Source organism: Vitis vinifera, chromosome 8, assembly GCF_030704535.1.
Source record: "Vitis vinifera cultivar Pinot Noir 40024 chromosome 8, ASM3070453v1".
Classification (NCBI taxonomy): domain Eukaryota; kingdom Viridiplantae; phylum Streptophyta; class Magnoliopsida; order Vitales; family Vitaceae; genus Vitis; species Vitis vinifera.
In genome coordinates, this window is record NC_081812.1 from 16,585,365 (window position 1) to 16,603,028 (window position 17,664).

Here is a 17,664-nt window from a genome sequence, read left to right on the forward strand (position 1 = left end):
TGACTAGGTCAAGTCTTAACATAACACAAAAAAAAGAAGTTTTTTTGGCTGAATTCTTATAGCAATATCATACCATAACATTAGAGGAAAAGAACTTAAAAGTTTATCAACATTTCTCTCAACCCTTACTTAAACTTTGTTTTGCTTTGATTCTCAAATAAAAATAATAATAAAATCTCACTCCATCCAAGCTAAAATCATTACCTTAAACACACATATTCGTGGAGGTTTTTGAATTCTAGAATCCAACCATCTGCGAAAACAATACTCAAGGAATGTCAATCGTTCCTCTTATCCAAGATGCATTCTTTTTTATAAACAAATATATAAATTTTAGAAAATTGAACCGTCAGGCACCAGTGGTCTAGTGGTAGAATAGTACCCTGCCACGGTACAGACCCGGGTTCGATTCCCGGCTGGTGCAATCTTTTTTTACGTTTGCTCTTCTTCTTTCAAAAAAAACCCTAGCCTTTTTCGGGGAATCTCAATAATTTCACCCTTAAACTTCAAATTCTTGGAGGTTTGGGGTTATATTTCCACAACCTAACACTCTGAATAGTAGTGCCCTGTACAGTGCCTCTACAGATCCTTCTCCATCTTCCATTTCCTCACAGAAGTAAGGTAATTTCTCTTCTTTTATTTACTTTGGGAATATTGCAGATTTTTCCTATGGATGACTGTATGGAGTGATGAATAATGGGGTTTGACTCCCCTGCCTTAAAAAGGAAAAATAATAAACATTTAATTGTTAGAGAACGTTTAACTCAATGAAATATTATGATGGTTTACACGTTATTATTATTTGGATCGTCAATTTTAATTTGATCTGTTTAGTCTTCCTTTTTTTTTTTATTCCACTGAAGGTAAATAATTATAGAAAGGGTGGTTTTAAATGTCCATGCGTGATCTTATTCAATTGGAACTTAGGGACTGTGAAATGTCTGATGCCTTTTGAATGAGTCTGTGAGGAGCAGTAGAGCAGTTATGTGGATCTGTTTCAGTGGCAGTCATTCATCAATGGTGTTGCAGAATTTTTCTTCTGGACTGAAACTTTAATAATATGGACAAGGTATCCTGGTTATAGGTATTGTATCTTCCATTAGGCATGTGAGTAACATCTGTGACTGGCACCTGTATGAAATCTTCTTTATAACCATCATAAGTTCTGTGCGCAAAAGGTATAATGAAAATCTAACCAAGAAGGACCTGGTTTCTATGTCATTTGGTCCAGAAACATTCTTGGATGACTGCCATTATCGGGTAACCTGGTTTCTGTGCCATCCAACTTTTTCTGCTGTAAGTTATCTTTTGTCTAATAGGATTTTTCTGTTAAGTCTGTTGTTAATTATTGATTGACCAACATTCTGTAAGCACTTGCCTCCTTCGATTCATATGATTTGTATCCTCTTGAGCTCTTTCCCTCCTTATGGTAGATAATTCCAAGATAACTGGAATGGTCACTCTTGGGTATCTCTTTTCTCAATCTGGGCTATTCTATTGTTTTGACCTCTTAAGTGCTAATTGCACACCATATGTTCTATTCCACTCAACTCAAAACTTCTGGATTTAAAGTGTCTTTCCACATTTCTAAGTTTCTGTTTTTGGCACAGTTTTGTGGAGTTTTTGCATTGTAAATTCAACCACTTAAAAATCTGATGCTAAAAATGTTCCAGCTTTGTATTCTTTTGTTCTGTTTTTTTGGGTCAATTTCTAAGTGGAAACATGAAGCACCAGTGGTCTAGTGGTAGAATAGTACCCTGCCACGGTACAGACCCGGGTTCGATTCCCGGCTGGTGCATTCTTCTTTTTGTAGGTTTCTCAACAATCAGTCAATGTGGTGGGACATTCCCATTCTCATCCTTTAAACCTTGGTGCTGACTTTAGTTTTTTGGGTTCTTGTTATCAACGATCAGACTGCAGAAGCTTTCAAGGCATACCACTTGCTTATCCTCAGCTAACCATTACCATACTGGAGATCATGCAATAAGCTGCCAACTAAAAACAGCATAAATTGCTAATGAAGGCTCTTATTAATAATTGGAGCTCTTTCTTTCTTTGAACTCTTCCATTTTCACTCTGTTGTGGTCTTATTGATTTCTGGGTTGTGTTTCAGGCTTTAAGCAAATAAGACTTTGAATGCAGGAATGTTGAAGTTCATTGTAGTGGTGGTCATACGGAGCCTTTTTCAAATCCTTGTCCATCTTCCACTTCTTGCCAACTGTAAGGTATGTCCCCTACTTATTTATTGTACATTTTCTTGCTGGTGTTGTTGCAAATTACTGCTATTTGTGATTGTATAGAATGATGGATGATGGAGTGTGAAATCTCCTGCTTCCGAATAAATGAATGAATGAATTAAGTATTTAGTTACCAGATGGTATGTTGACTGGATGGAAATTATAAAGGTGGATTCCTTATTGTTGGTCAGAGCAGTAAAATTTTACATTATTGGATTTACTTTTATTTACATTAAAGAGAATGAATTATAAATGGGAAGTTTTGGAATATATTCTGAATGATAGTTGTGTCATTCAATTGGAAATTGAATTCATAGTGGAATGCCTGGTGCTGAATGAGCCTGTCATGAGCAGCGGACTAGTTACTTTCGTTAATTTATAAATGGCATTTACTTCTCTTGGTCACATTGAAATATGGATCACATTCTCTAGGAGTTGTTCTTCAGTAGTTGGAGTTAACTGGATGGAAAAAAATATGTTCAGTTTGTCTATTAAGAGGTTTTGCTGAAACTTTTCCTGGTGAAACTTGAGTCATATGGACAATAAATCATGGTTGTATCATCTATTGGGTGTATGACTAGTAACATTTCTGATTGAGCATCTGTATGAATCTGCTTTGCATGTATTAGAAGCTTTATGAGCAAGAGATATAATGAAAGCATAGCCAAGAGGGACCTGGTTTCTATGGCTTTTTGATGGGAAATATTCTTGAGTCATTATCCCTGGTGATACTCATTTCTTTGGTAGGTACAAGAATATGGGCTCTAATTCTACTAGTTGTCATGTTGCCACTCATCCAACTTGACATCCAAATTTTCAATGGAGTTCTATAGATCGTTTTTTTTCTTGATTATCCAACATTTTGTGCTATAAAGTATGCTGGCCTTATTTCTGTCTGAGAAGAAGTTCCTTTTAAGTGACAAGCATTTATTGAATGTGTCATGCTAAATCCCCTCCCCCTCAAAAAGATTACTGAAATTGTCAATTGTTAGTATCTATTTTCCCTATCTTTTCTATTCCCTTGTTTTGTCTTCTAATTACTAAAACTACATTCTTTATATTATATCCTACTTATGTAACTTATTCTAATAATTATTTATATTCTGCCAATAGAAAAAACGAATTCTGTCCTACCTATCCTAAAACTTCCGGATTCTATCCTTCCATATTTTTTAAGTGGTTACCCTCTTTCTGATATTGTTTTGAAGGGAAACCTAAAATTTATTATGTATCTCTTAAATTAGTATATATTTCTTAACACCTTCTTATGACTCGTGTCATTTTAAATCCCCAAACAAAAGTGATAATAAATCTCACTGATCTACTAAGCCAAATAGGTTGCTCTAGGCACAGTTTTATGGAGGTTTTTGCATTCTGGAATTAAACCATTTACAAATATAGGACTAAAAGATTTTTTAGGCTTTTTCTAAATTTTTTTCCCCTCTTTAATTTTTTCACAAAATAATAAGTTCTCACTTTTGTAATGATATTTGATGAGCAGATGGAAACATCAAGCACCAGTGGTCTAGTGGTAGAATAGTACCCTGCCACGGTACAGACCCGGGTTCGATTCCCGGCTGGTGCATTTTTATTTTTGTTGTTTTGGCCATATCACCTTGTTTTGAGTCAATGCGGCAAAAGAATTCCTATTGCAACTTTTAGCGTTAAGTTTTGTTTTGAAGCATATGTGTTCTTCAATTTTATTTGTAGGTTATGATGTGGTAAGATATTTCTATTTACAATGCAAGTTTTTTGTTTAGTTTTGAACCATTTATGTTCTTCTGATTTCATTAAACATTATTATCTGTTGCATTTGGTTGCTGTATAAGATAAAAACGCTACAGAAGCTGTGAATCAAACAAGCTGCCTAGTAAAAAATGAAAGAGATGCATTATTATCTTATTCTTGTTCAATAAGATCAATTAGAATAAAGCTAGCAATACTTCATGCCATAAAATGTTAAATTGTCAAGAAACAGGACTTCTTATAGAATATCACTGTATTGGGGTGCTAAGATGGATGAGAGGCATTCAACAGCCTATAATGTGTAGGTTGTTTAAAATTAATACTCTTATTTCCGCGAACAAATAATTTTATTACGGACCCTACAATTTTGCTCCTTCTGAGCATGTGAAGTCACAAACCGGTAATTGCTTGTCCTGTGACAAGCAGTGAAAGAGGCCAGTTGAAATCTTAAATACAACTCAAGGTAACTTTCCCTAGGGATGTCTCCTATTCTTTCTTTCAGCAAACCATGTTCAACCCCTAAACTATTGCCTTGGGAAAGGCAGGATGCCATCAAGAAGCTTCTGATCTAAGAAATGTGATCAGAAGCCTTTTCAGTTATGAAGCTGGGTTCATTACAGACTTGGGCTCTATAAAATGTGTTAATAGGAAAGTGAGTATTTTTTTCTGGTTATCCATTTTCCCAGCTCTAAACCATCCTTACATAGCACAAGATAAAAATGTGTACACTTTGTAGAGGTGAAATGTGATTGATAAGAACTTCTATGTGGTTTGTATGGAGCAATTAGTGTGCTATTCGGAATTGGAACTCAAGAAATTATTACAGCAACCATATTTAGTTCTTGAACAGAAATTTAATAATAATTGGAATACCTGATTATTGAGCTTGATTTATCATATTGTTTTGATGATGTCCATTTGAAAAGAAGCACTTTGTTTTGAAATACATTCAATTGTTTGAGTACCACCCAGTTTGTAGCTACGAGAAGGGTCAGACTTAATTGGACCTGAATCTTGAATTTGTCCCAACAAAATTTGAGCAACCAAGGGAAATGGCCATATGATTTGGCTCGATGATGGATCCACATTTATCAAGCCCTTCCTTCTAATCCATATCCTATGATTCTTAGAAATACTACTTGTCTTTCTAAATCCATTCGACCAAGAACCAAATTCTATATGAATACTGAAAATCTGATGGTTCAATCTCAGATACAAAACCCTGATCCATTGTGAAAATAGCATGATTTTGTATGACTCTGGATTCATATAAATGGGTGGCAAATTCACATGGGGAATGGATCTAGGCGTGAATTCAGATCATTGGTGAACGTATGCAGGGTAGGGGTTATCAAGGATTTTAAATCAGCGCACGTGCAATGTGCAAATCACCAACATATTGCCCCACTGGTTTGACCATCAGCTGGCACAGGAGCGCCAGCGAACCATTTCTGTTTAAAATAAATCAGCAACCATAAGGCAATCACCATTCCACAGTGCAAGGACAGTAGCTGACAGGAAACATTTCTTAATCAAATTGAACTCTGCTAGTCTCTTCGCTCCAAGGTGTCCACAACATCGATGTTCCCTATGTAATGGGCACCTACTGCATCTCCCTTATTTAAATTTGCTAATTAAATGATATCATGGCAGCTTGCTTGCCTAATAAATATTCCCTCTCTATCATTTCCATCATTTCCTTAGGTACTCCGTTTAATGTGGCTTATACGCTCCAGATCAAAACTAATGGTTAGAGTTTTCACTGAACCATACTCATGATATTCGTACTTGTAAGGTTTAATGGTTGAAGAAAATAATCTTATAGCTGAGACCAAGTAGTTGGAACTAAGGCCTCGTGAGTTGAACAGTAATGATGTATAGATATGAATACCTGAATAGCCCAATAAACCATATTCATATGTTTCGATCAAAACAATAGAGATGCTTGCACATTCACAATCTTGGATGATAAGTGCAATTCCATGTCTTCAAGCAACCATTGAAAGTAGGGCATCCATGCATATTTGTCTGTATGTATGTGTACCTGGTGGGGCATGTCTCAACATGTATTTGACTGCTTGCAACATATAAAGCAAGCATTGGAAATTCATTCTAGGAGCGAAAGTATTTTGGCTATGTTTGGTTCTCAGAAAATTTGAGGGAAAATGCAAGGGAAAGAAAATACAAAGGAAAAATAGAAGGAAAAAAAAAGTGAAGGAAAATAAAAAATGGATTAAAAGTTGATAAGTTATTTTTATTTTTTACTTCAAACTCATTTTATTTATTTTAACTCATCAATATAAAGATTAAATAATTTTAAAATACATAAGTTTTTAATTAGTTTTAATTATATTTGATTTTCTTTTATATTTTTCATAAGACAACCAAACATGAAAAAAATCATTTTCCTTTGCATTTTTTTTCTTTCCTTAGTATTTTCCGGGAACCAAACATAACCTTTGTGATTCTGTCTTAGATGTTCACAGATGGTGTAATTCTTTGAGTTAACACCATGTTGTTATTAACTCATTATAATTTGATTAGCCAAACTCATCTGGATTCTAAATGAGACCGAAGACTACTTTATTTGGGGAGAAGGAATCCAGGAAATACAAACACAGAAAAACAAAGTCCCAAAACCAAATGTTGTGATGTTCCCAGAAAAGGGGACTACAAATGATGCTCAGCAAAAGAAACTGCAGACCTCAATTAATTTGGTAGGTTAGAAGGACCTTAATCCAATCCATGGACATTAAGAATTGCAGGCACATAGATCATGTTCTTTGTTTCATGTTCTGTATATATATGCAGTTCATTTTTAGCCTAATAGCTGATAATGATGAACATAACACTTTTCTTTGATTAAATATAGCTGCCAGAATTCAGTACTGAAATCAGTCTCTTTCTGCTAACACAATCATCTACAAAAGATAGAAGTTGGGTGGAGGAAAACATATTTGAGAGTTTTTCCTTCATTTTCTTGCCAAAAAATTGGGGCACAAGAAAGCATATCTTTTAGGAGCAAAATTACTCCAAACACTCTACCAGTAAATCAAGCAACTTCTCATCATCTTCCCATCTTAAAGATGTACGAAAAATCAGAGACTTCATTTATTTTATTTTATTTTATTTGTTAATAATTCAACCTCAATGCATTACAAGTTAACAAATAAACATGATACAGATCTTGTTCCCTTGATTGAAATCACAGTTGTATGGCTAATATTCTATTGCTTCCACGTGTAAGTTCCTTAATTTTCCCCACTCTGCAGACCATCCAATAAAACCATTCAAAAAACTGAATAAATAATTCCTGAAATCCAAGGGAGGGGAAATTTCCATCAACCACACGGTCTCATGATCTCGTAATGCCAACACCTATATAATCACACTCAGAGCAACAATCAATTAACCTCCATAGCCTCAGAAAACACAAGCATTTGCCAAACCCGATTACCCATAATGGCTCGGTTCCTTCTTCTGTGGTTGATCTTAGCAGATACTTGTGTTGTTCTAGCCATGGCTCATGAAAAATCTCAGAACCCTAGTGTGGCTCCTAGTCCCTCCCATGCCCATGAACAAGGCACGGCCAGAGCACCTGTGATAAGGAAGCTTGGCAGGCACCACTCCAGATTGGTCAGGTCCGCCGGTGCACCGGCTTTCAGCCCATCTCGAGCGCCTGGAAGCGAAGAGAAGAAGTATTCAACGAAAGAGATAGGTTCTTCTTCGGATCAAACAGCTGCGATTGAACCAAAGAATGAAGAAAATAGAATAGTTGAGGGTGAGAAGGCGTTAGTGAAGAAGCAGCACCATTCAACGGATAAGTCGATAGCCGGAGGTGGAGTCATCCTTGGGGGCCTTGCCACCGCCTTCCTGGTGGCTGTTTTCTGTTACATTCGCGCCACTGGAAGGAAAAATTCCGATACTACTGCCGATCTTACTTAGTTGTAATACTGTAGCCATACCCATGTATGAGTGATGTTACCAAACACCCTTGATAAAAACTGTAAATGAAACACAAATGATATCATCTTGCATAAAAATAGGCATCTATCTTGAATTTAAAATGTTTGAAATTTACACAATGTTAAATTACCTCACAGCCCTAATGCATATGACATGAATCTTGATGTAATTTGAATTTTTGCATGTTTGCTTTGACTTAATTTTTTATACTATTATGAGTATGACTTCAATTTTAGTGTGACTTGAATAATGTAGACTAAGAGTTTAAATAACTTGATTGAATCAAATAGGTATTTGGTAAATTTCGATTTTAGAAATTAAAACTTGAGATTTTGAAATTGAGAACTTAATAAAATTTCTTTTGACAATTTAAAGAAGTTTGAGTCTCTCTTGAAAAGCTCCCTTCCAACTTTTATCATTTGAATTATCCTATATTAAAACTTTTAAAATTAATCATATATTCATACCATTTAAAAGCTTCATATTTGAATAGTTTTTATAAATTGATAAAAAAACTTATTTCCTATAATAACTTTTAATCGATAATAATTTAAATCAATTATGAATATTTGATTTTTTTTATTGATTAATACTTAATTTGAAAATATTATAACTTGCAAATTTAAATTTTGTCATTTTATACCAACTCGACCCAAATTCTAAATGAAATGAGCTTTGATGGATTTACATGGAATACCTCGTATAATATGACAACGAGTGAATTAAAGTTGAATTAAATGTTTCATAATTTGGATTCAACTTGACTTTATTGCCGATCCGACCCAACCAACCGGTTCGAGTTCCTAGATGCTATTGTGCCTTTTTTTTAGTGGGTCACGGGAAAAAGGGACGGCCCGGTGAAACTCTAGTAAGGCAGCTGCCAGGGAGTGAGGTGGACCAAGGCGTTGAATTTGGGCTTTGAAAAAGATGGACCCAATTTAGGTTGAATTTGATACAGAGTTGGGCTTTCCTAGTTAATGTTTTCACAAGCCCAACCCATAAGTGAAGAAGGAACACGAAGTGTGCGGTAGGTAAGATTGGCAGGTGGCATGCAAATCATCTTGACACGCAGTTTCGGGTGGGCCAAGGCCCATGAAGATGCACTGCATGCCACCTGCCAATACGCAGGTCCAGCAAGGAGCTTGCTCTTATCCATCTTCGCTTTTAGATTTTACTTTTTATTTTTTTTATTGTTTATTTTTTAAAGATTTCTATTTTACCTTATAATTTAAAAAAATATGTTAAATGGAATGGTATTTTTGGGGAATTTTTTAGAGTACCTATATAAGGGAAAGCTATAAATGCATTGGGCTGAATATCATTCGACACCCACGACATAGCTTGAGAAGCACTCCATCTGAGAAACAATGGCGACTGAGAAATCAGTAATGGCGGTGATTAGGGCATCAAGACCCAGCTTCAGAAACGCTCACGACAAAGTAGCATTCGCAGTCCACGCCGCCTTCATCTCCTCCGGCTACCTCCTCACTGCCACCGGTAACCCCGCCTTCTCCGAAACCGCTCTCTCTTCTACCTCTACAGGTCCGTGCACCTCTCTCTCTCAATTCTCTCTCTCTATCTATATCTATATCTATATCTATATCTATATGTGCTTTGGTTAATTGGGTGTATAGATGAAGTGGGGATTGAGCGATGGAACGAACTTCAGGATGATTATGCCTTCGTATATTTCAACCCTGAGAAGGGTTCCAAAAAAGTGTTGGTGAAGTGTCTGGTTATGAATGACAAATTGCTTGTTGCTGCTTTGGCCGATGGGGCTTCTGAGCCGATCCATCTTGAAATCAAGTGGGTTATTCTCCCCCTTTTTTAAAAGTCGTCTTCATTTTCTTTTTCTTTTTTTCTTTTTTCAAATTGGGGTGTTTCTTTTATTTTTCTTTTATTATTATTATTATTATGATTTTCGAATTGGTTTATCTGGTTGAATTTTTCTTGCAGTGTTGAGGACTATGTCGCTGAAAATGGGGGTACCAATTATTCTGGGCAGTTCAAGAATTTGGATAAGCTCGTGAAGACTCTGGATAAGGAGATTTTGTCGAAATTGAATGGTTCATCTGATAAACCCACCAGGTAATAAACTTAGTTGGTACTGGATCTTGCTCTTGCAACTTCTTTATACTAGGGAAACTAGGAACATACTTGGGAAGCACTTTATACATGATATGGTGTGGTACATATTTCAAAGAAAACTACCAGAAAGACTGGTACATGTCCCATCTTAAGTCCCATCTTCAGTGTATCAATCACGCTGTGCAATGTACGGGTTATATTACTCATACAATCAAGCCTGACTATTTTTAAATAAAAATAATATTTTATTTTATTTTTAAAAAAATATTAACTTTATTGTTTAAAAGGCTTTTCAATGTTAAAAATGGATGATAAAAGGAAAGGATGAGACACAATGATGTATATGGAAGTGGTAACATTAGGTAAATGTTATTGAAGTTAGGCATCAAAGATTGAAGCAAGCGTAATTGTTACTCCAACAAAGAGAAGATGTTATATGAATGAGAGATATGCTATTGAGATCATTTTTTTTTATGGGCAAACAAGAATATATAAAAGACGTCAATCAATGACTAGGGGACACACCCCAAGTATATGGGAGGTATACAAAGGATGCCAAAACAAAAAACAAAACACCTCAAACAAGCACACGAAACACACTCTCACTAACACACACTCAACCAATCAATAAAATCTAATAGGGAAACAGGACCATCTTGAATATGTTGGCAAGTCCATTGGGAAAGGATACAAATAAGAAAGTCCTTTAGTGCGCTTGATTTTAGCGTTGAATTCCGTCAAAGTATTTTCAATTCCTCTCTTACCAAAGAATCCAATACAAGCAAAGAGGGGCTATCCTCTAAATCTTTTTTCTATTTTTGCTAACAAAACTCCCCTGCCATCTCTTAAGCAATTCTTTCATAAGAAAAGGGAGGACCCAAAATAAGTCAAAGAGAGAAAACAACAAATGCTAAGGACCCCTTAGTTTTTCACAATGGATTAACATGTGATTAGTTGATTCTTTTGAACTCATACACAAAAATAATGGTTAGCCAACACCTAACCTCTTATCTTAAGTTGATTTGAGGTTAGGAACCTTTCCTAAACAACCTCCCAAGTAAAAAAAAAAAACCCTACTTTTAAAGGTGCCCAAGATCCCCACACTACCTTCGAGAGAAAGGACACTCCTACATTTGACTCTGAGAAAGAATAGAAAGATTTTGCTAAGAAGTTCCCATTCGTACTAACTTTCTGAATCAACTTGTTTTCATCCTCACTACACTTCCTAAGCACTTGAAGCCTCCTAAGTAACTTCCTCAATTCATTCTCCCAATCTTGAAACTGTGTTGTGAAACTTGGGTTCCACACAACATGCCTACTAACGACCTCCCAAGCATTCGCACCTAGGCATCTTTATTAGAAGCAAAAGATAAAATAGTACTTTAAAGGAGCATTCCCATGCCAAACATCATGCTAAAATTTTGTTCTTCTTCCATTGCTAACCATAAAACTTATCCTGTCCTTACAGTCTTCCCAACCTCCTCTCATCACCTTCTAGAAGCCAACACCATATCCCTCCATCCCTACAAGAGATCACCATTCTCCAGGTTCTTACCCAAACTTTCCCACTATAACCTATTTCCAAAGCTATTCCCTTTTCAAAGCAAATCTCCAACACCATTTTTCAAGCAACGCTTTATTGAGAGAGGACAAGACCCTAATACTAACCCTCCCTGTTTTTTTATCTTTGTAGATGGAAGACCAATTGACTAGGTGAGGTCGGTCTTTTCTCGAGGGCTCCTCCCCCCAACAAGTAGTCCCGTTGAATTTTTTCCAATCTTAAAGCCACCACTTTAGGAATGACAAGAAGAGGCATAAAATAGATAGGCAAGCTGTAAAAAGTACTTGTAAGCAAAGTGAGTCTACCACCCTTTGAGAGATGGTCTTTTTTGAGCGGCTAACTTTTTATGTAACTTCTTCTCAACCACATCCGACATAGATGGGGACTTGAACGGGGCACCCAAAAGCAAGCCTAAATAAATAGTTTGAAGTTTCCCCACTTTGCAACCCAACAATGAGGCAAGCTCCTCAAAATTAGGGACCTCCCTCACCTAAACCGGTTCGCTTTTATCAAGAATTTTATCTTTAAAATTAATTTAATTAATTACTTTTAAAAATAAAACTAATTTTCTTTTCTATTCTTTTTTTCTTTTTAAGATACATAATAAATAGCAACTTTTAATTTTTTTAATTATAAAAAATTCTATAAATATCCAAAAGGATTATTAATTTTCGAAGACAAACTTAAAAATGGAAGAATAAAATTATCCTTTCAATTAAAATTTAATTTCTTATCTATCAATTGATTTGTAAATATATATAAAAATAAATAAATTTAAAATTTAAAATATTTTAATTGATTTTTAAAATAAAATTTAAAGGCTCACAAAATTGCAGGGTATCATCCGTGAATAGGAGGTGAGAAATCTTCACTCCCTCTCTATTCTACCTCCTACCTGGAAGCCTGAAAAGAAGTGTCCCTGTTGTTTTCAAAAGAATATTGAGAGCCTCCATCACTAGCACAAACAGATAAGGGGATAGAGGATCCCCGTTGAATGTTGACCATAAGGAGGATGATGAAAGACAAATGAAAAGTGAAGTTTTGCTTGACATACTGTTTTTTCCTTTTTGAATGATTGTGCACTTTCTCATTATTTACCTATCGGAAATGAATGTATTGTGAAAGAAGTGACCACTTCCCCAATTACTTCCTTTCCGATGTGCATGAATCTTTGCTGTCAACTTGTAATTTTTTTTATAGGTACTGTCAACTTGTACATATTCCTAAGTAAAATTTATATGTGGAGTTTTTGAAGCTGATCTAGTCCTCTTCTCATTTGATCTAATACAAGGAATGCATCATTAGTACGTAGATGCATGTAATTTGTTTAGAACACTTGTAATCTTTCCTTTCAGTACCCCAACTTATGGTTCCAAAATGCCATCATTAACCCATCTAGCCTTGGGACCTTATTGCCTGTTAAATCTTAGAGCTGACTCCACTTCCTTTTCAATGCTCTGTCAATCAAACACTATGTCTTGCATTAATAGAACTAAACTGTTAACCATCTAACCTTGCTCTCCCGCTTCCTTCTCTGTTGGGTTCCTACTGTGAATCTTTTCTTCCATTGTCTTCTAAACTCTGTCTGCAAAGTACCCATGTGATTAAACACCAATAAACAAGAGCCAGCCATTGGAAGAACTTTTTATTTTGATCCTGCTCCTACCTAAGTGCCCTAGTTTCTTATTCTTCCATTTCCACCGATCTATGCTATCCATCTTTCTTTCAATTCTCATTCCTACCTCTTCCACTGATAACTCCCAAGTTATCTACTTTATTTACCTGTTCATTCATTTTTTTTTCCTAAATCTCATTCCTTTCTAAGTGATATTCCAAAACCCATGACTTTTGTTCTGTCACTTGGGGTGTGATAGAGGTGAATTCGCATGGATATTGATTTTGAATTAATTTTCTTATCATATCTTTTGATGTACCTTTTTAGGTTGCAGAATATAAATCTTGGACAAGTTACTTCCATTTTGGAAAAGAAATGAAGAACAATTCTTTTTTGGATTGTTTTCAATTGTTTAAGTGCTTGCATGTCTGAAAATGCAAAAACAAGATTTTGATATTTTTTAACAATGATGAATTACAAGGAAATTTTTTTAGAGACAGTTTTTCATAATTTGCTACAGGCCATGTTTTCCAGAGCATTTTCATTTTTCTGTTCTTGAAAAAAAAAAAAAAAGTTCTCATTTTTGCTATTAAACATGAAATAAGCCTTTCTCTTTTTTGGCAAAAAGGAAAACCCTTTTTCCTCATTCAGAGGTACAAAATTTTGTGCCATGAGAACCTTGAATTTGCTTTCAACTGTTTTGGTGGTTGGTTATATTGAACCAACTTGGAGACATAAAATTTTGTTCAGTGAGGACAATTGTCTCTCAATTTGCTTTTAACTGATTATTGTGAATGCGTGCGTGTTTGCAGTTCAGAAACAAGACCAGGACAGAGACAGAACCTAAACGAGCCTGGCATGGGAGTTGCTGAGCCTCAACATACTCAAACCTATCCCGCAGGGTATTTTTTCATAGTTTTTAATTCATTCATACTTGTAGTTTGCAACATAATGATGTAATCTTTCCTTGATTCATTTATGGTGCATAGGTTATTAATGACCTGCTGTGCCTAAAATGACTTGGGTTTTTATTGGAATGTGACTGTTTTGAATTTTTTGTATACATGCATGATGACAATAATTTTCTTAATGGATTTTTTTTAGTTGTCCAACTTTTTGATTTAATTTCTATCCCTTCCTTTCTGTCTCCCCCCCCCCCCCCCCCCCTTCTCTCTCTCTCTAAAACTGATAAAAAAAAGGCTGTAGTAATTGTGTCTGGTTTTTAGATTCTTCTTTTTGAAATAGGTGGAGCCAGTTTAGCATGCATTTAGGCAATGTCTAGGTGTTTGGATCTTCATGGGCATTGCATGGCCTATGCCATTGCCATTGGTATTTGTATGAAGTATATTTTATTAGTTGCAGGTCTCTGTATTTATGAAAATTATTGGGAGGTGTAAAGGAAAAGGAAGAACTAGAGAAAATAATATTGTCCTGATTATCAATTCCTGTATTTGTTTTGCATTTGTTTTAGTGTTTCTCCAACTTTTGTATCCACTAAAGGAAAACATGCTTTGATTTTCACTAGAGAAGGAATATGAGCACATTACTTGCTTTATATGTACAAATATGCCAATCATACAGGGCATCAAACTGTAGAGGCAGGCAGCCTATCTCAGGTTGTTTTTGCCCCTATCCTCTCTGAGTCACAAATCATGTGCTTTGACATGTTTATAGGATATGTGATAGAGATGCTCTTTGTTTGGTTGTTTCTGTTATATTCATCTAATTTGGGACTTGTGTCTCTGTTTCTGGGTTTGCTATGTAGACTTGTATACCCTCCTGTTAATCCTATTGGTGGCAGTGATCTTTTTCCGGGACCTGGCGCTGGAATGTACCCTACCAGGTCTGTTGACATTTCTGATTCATGGTTTAGCATTGCAGTTCTTGAACCATCCACTTTCTTACTGACTAGTGTTTCTATTATTTGTTTTAATTCTTTCAGGAGCGATTTTGGTAGTGGGTCCATGCTTTTAGGTTTGTAATACCAGTCTTGTTTTGAACTGTTTAGCAAATGAACACATCAAACTTTTGTTCAACTTAGAGCTTTTATCTTGTGGATACAGGACCTAATGATCCTCGCTGGTTTGGTGGAGTAGGTGGAGACCCCAGCTTTCCTGGAGGACAACCGTAAGTTGTTTTTAACCTCTCTCTCTCTCTCTCTCTCCCTCTCTCTCTCTCTCACACACACACACATTGGAGGAATTTTTCCTTGAGCTGGGTTTTAATATTGGATGGCTTGTTTGAAACAGAGGTGTTCCACCTGGTGCTCGATTTGATCCTTATGGCCCACCTGGCGTTCCTGGTTTTGAGCCTAATAGATTTACCAGGTATTTTTAAACAAATTGATTCCTTTTCTTTTCCTTTGTTTTTTCCTTTTTGGGTTTGCTAATGACTGAACTAAATAACTCAATTGCTATGGAAAATAATAAAACATGAAACCTATCCATGTGGAATTTATATTGCTACAGGTGGTGACATTTGTGATGCATGCACAGGCACACACCTTAGAATATCCCAAAATAGGTGGGAGAGAGTGAATGGCTGGGCTGGTGAAGTTAAAGAGATAATGGGTGGTTGGGAGAGGGAAGATTATGGGGAGAGATTTTAGAATGGCAGTGTATCTTTGAAGTCATTTTACTTCGATGTGCCATGTTTATTGATGAATTATAATGCTTGTATTAGGCTTCTTTGGGAAGAGAATAAATACGATTTTCTATGCAATGCTATAGGGAGTAAGAATCAATTTTTTGTTATGATGTTATCCAATCACATGGATTCTTGGTATTACACTTCTTAGTTGTTCTGGCAGACCTAAATTCCAGACAATAGGTATTAGTTTTCAGAAGAATGAGATAGAAGTTGGAATATAACATTTTATTTATATGGTGCTTGAGGAACTCTTGGAAATAGAATTAAGTTCATTAACTTTAGTTAGCATTTGAAGGACCACGTTGTAGTGCACCACAATCGCGAAAATTAAAACGAGATCGCTTCACATGTCGTCAATTAGGTTTATGACCCAGGTTGATTGCTACTTTGGCCTTCTGAGATTTCATTTTACATTCTGCCAGGCATGATGTTGTTTTGTTGAACAAGGGCCTTGAAACCAGATATAATTTGCTTCTGCACTTGTATACAACCTAGGTGATAGATCAAAGTTTCCAGATCAGGAAGCCTGGCTTTTCACTGGGATGGACGTATCATTGTTAAATCAAGCTAAATAGACTTACCTAGTTTGTCATGCATGTTTTTTTAACATTTAAGCATGACTGAACCCAAAATTCATGGCAATGGTTTTTTTGAAACCTGTGTTTTTGGTTCAATGATGATAGGTCTCTCACTGATGCTAGGTTTGCCAACCAACTTCTTTGAATAGATAGCGTATAAATGCCCTAATTTGGTCAAGAATCACATTAGTCACCACCAAGTTTATTGCACAAGCAATTGGGAAATTTGTCATTTCTCTTGCTCAATGATTTGTTGGTCGACCAGCCAAACTGAACTGGACCAGCTGCCTAGCTATCTGCACAGCCCTTAGATTACTCTTGGATATGTGTTACAGCATACTTGAGATTTGCGGCATTGTAGGTGCTATACTCTCGAGTCTCCCCTGCCATCAGTTGACAATTTTCTGGTTTCTTGAAATGTTTTGCAGGATGCCTAGGAGACCTGGTGGAGGAACTCATCCAGACTTGCAACACTTTGGCACTGGTTCTGATTTCTAGAGGTCATGCTCCCCTCCCCCTGTCCCTGCTCGACGCTTGCTTTTGAAATGAAGAAAATGGAAAAATGAAACCAGAGACTTGTTTTTAATAATAATAGTATGATACACTCGGTTGTAGAGATTTTTCAGTCTAATTTTCTTTGCTTTTCTATGTATACATGCTCGTAAGGTTAAAATATTTAATACAACTTCCACAAGTCCTTGACCGAGATCTACCAGTTAAGCTTGAGCCATTGTTGCATTGATGCAGTATTTTGTTTGATCAACCATAACGTTGTAGGGTTGTACCTGTTTTTCCGCTGGGTATTCCCGGAATAGCAATGCAGTTGGGCAGTGGGAGAAGGGGTTCTTCTAGTTTTAAGTTGGGTGTCCCCAGCAAATTCAATGCTCTCGTACTTGGTTTTCTTATTTCTGCACCCTTTTTTTTTTTTTCCTCTTCTCAACCTTTGACACCCAAACATAAATCTTACCTTTTACACACTTTCTTACCTTATCATTTTTTCGGAGGATCATAATATTAAATTACTAGAATTTTATTATTTTAAAATATATTTCTTTGCTATTTTTCGTTGAAATTATTATTTTTTAAATATATTATCTTAATTATATAAATGAAAAATCAATATAGTAATGTTAAATTTCTTATTATTATGATGATAATTTATTACTTTGAGATACTTGAAAATGTGTTCAATTATTATTATTTTATAAAAATGATTAGTTTTGA

At 35.7% G+C, this 17,664-nt stretch overlaps 2 protein-coding genes and 3 non-coding genes across 5 annotated transcripts; all 5 read left to right on the forward strand.

Moving 5' to 3' along the window:
* Positions 1–353: 353 nt before the first annotated feature.
* On the forward strand, positions 354–424 carry TRNAG-GCC (transfer RNA glycine (anticodon GCC)). Its single transcript has one exon. It is a non-coding gene; the product is annotated as a tRNA-Gly (tRNA).
* Positions 425–1,727: 1,303 nt separating this feature from the next.
* TRNAG-GCC (transfer RNA glycine (anticodon GCC)) lies at positions 1,728–1,798 on the forward strand. The gene has a single exon. It is a non-coding gene; the product is annotated as a tRNA-Gly (tRNA).
* A 1,953-nt stretch (positions 1,799–3,751) lies between these two features.
* On the forward strand, positions 3,752–3,822 carry TRNAG-GCC (transfer RNA glycine (anticodon GCC)). Its single transcript has one exon. It is a non-coding gene; the product is annotated as a tRNA-Gly (tRNA).
* A 3,346-nt stretch (positions 3,823–7,168) lies between these two features.
* Positions 7,169–7,928, forward strand: LOC104880191 (hypothetical protein). Its single transcript, XM_010656049.3, has one exon. It carries the CDS (start codon positions 7,446–7,448, stop codon positions 7,926–7,928), a length of 483 nt encoding a protein of 160 aa, XP_010654351.1. The 5' UTR covers positions 7,169–7,445.
* A 1,269-nt stretch (positions 7,929–9,197) lies between these two features.
* Positions 9,198–17,298, forward strand: LOC100263076 (probable proteasome inhibitor). The gene is made up of 9 exons (XM_002274970.5): positions 9,198–9,491; positions 9,584–9,755; positions 9,906–10,037; positions 14,026–14,115; positions 14,979–15,056; positions 15,156–15,187; positions 15,277–15,340; positions 15,463–15,540; positions 16,869–17,298. The coding sequence occupies exons 1-9, from the start codon at positions 9,317–9,319 to the stop codon at positions 16,936–16,938; spliced, it is 891 nt and encodes a 296-aa protein (XP_002275006.1). The 5' UTR covers positions 9,198–9,316; the 3' UTR covers positions 16,939–17,298.
* The last annotated feature ends 366 nt before the right edge of the window (positions 17,299–17,664 follow it).

What these genes read in the sequence shown, in the direction of transcription:
- LOC100263076 (XM_002274970.5), top strand. Translation starts at nt 9,317, where the DNA reads ATGGCGACTGAGAAATCAGTAATGGCGGTGATTAGGGCATCAAGACCC. An exon ending in CCGATCCATCTTGAAATCAA is followed by an intron (nt 9,756 to 9,905) that starts GTGGGTTATTCT and finishes TTTTTCTTGCAG; the next exon opens with TGTTGAGGACTATGTCGCTG. An exon ending in TCATCTGATAAACCCACCAG is followed by an intron (nt 10,038 to 14,025) that starts GTAATAAACTTA and finishes GCGTGTTTGCAG; the next exon opens with TTCAGAAACAAGACCAGGAC.
- LOC104880191 (XM_010656049.3), top strand. Translation starts at nt 7,446, where the DNA reads ATGGCTCGGTTCCTTCTTCTGTGGTTGATCTTAGCAGATACTTGTGTT.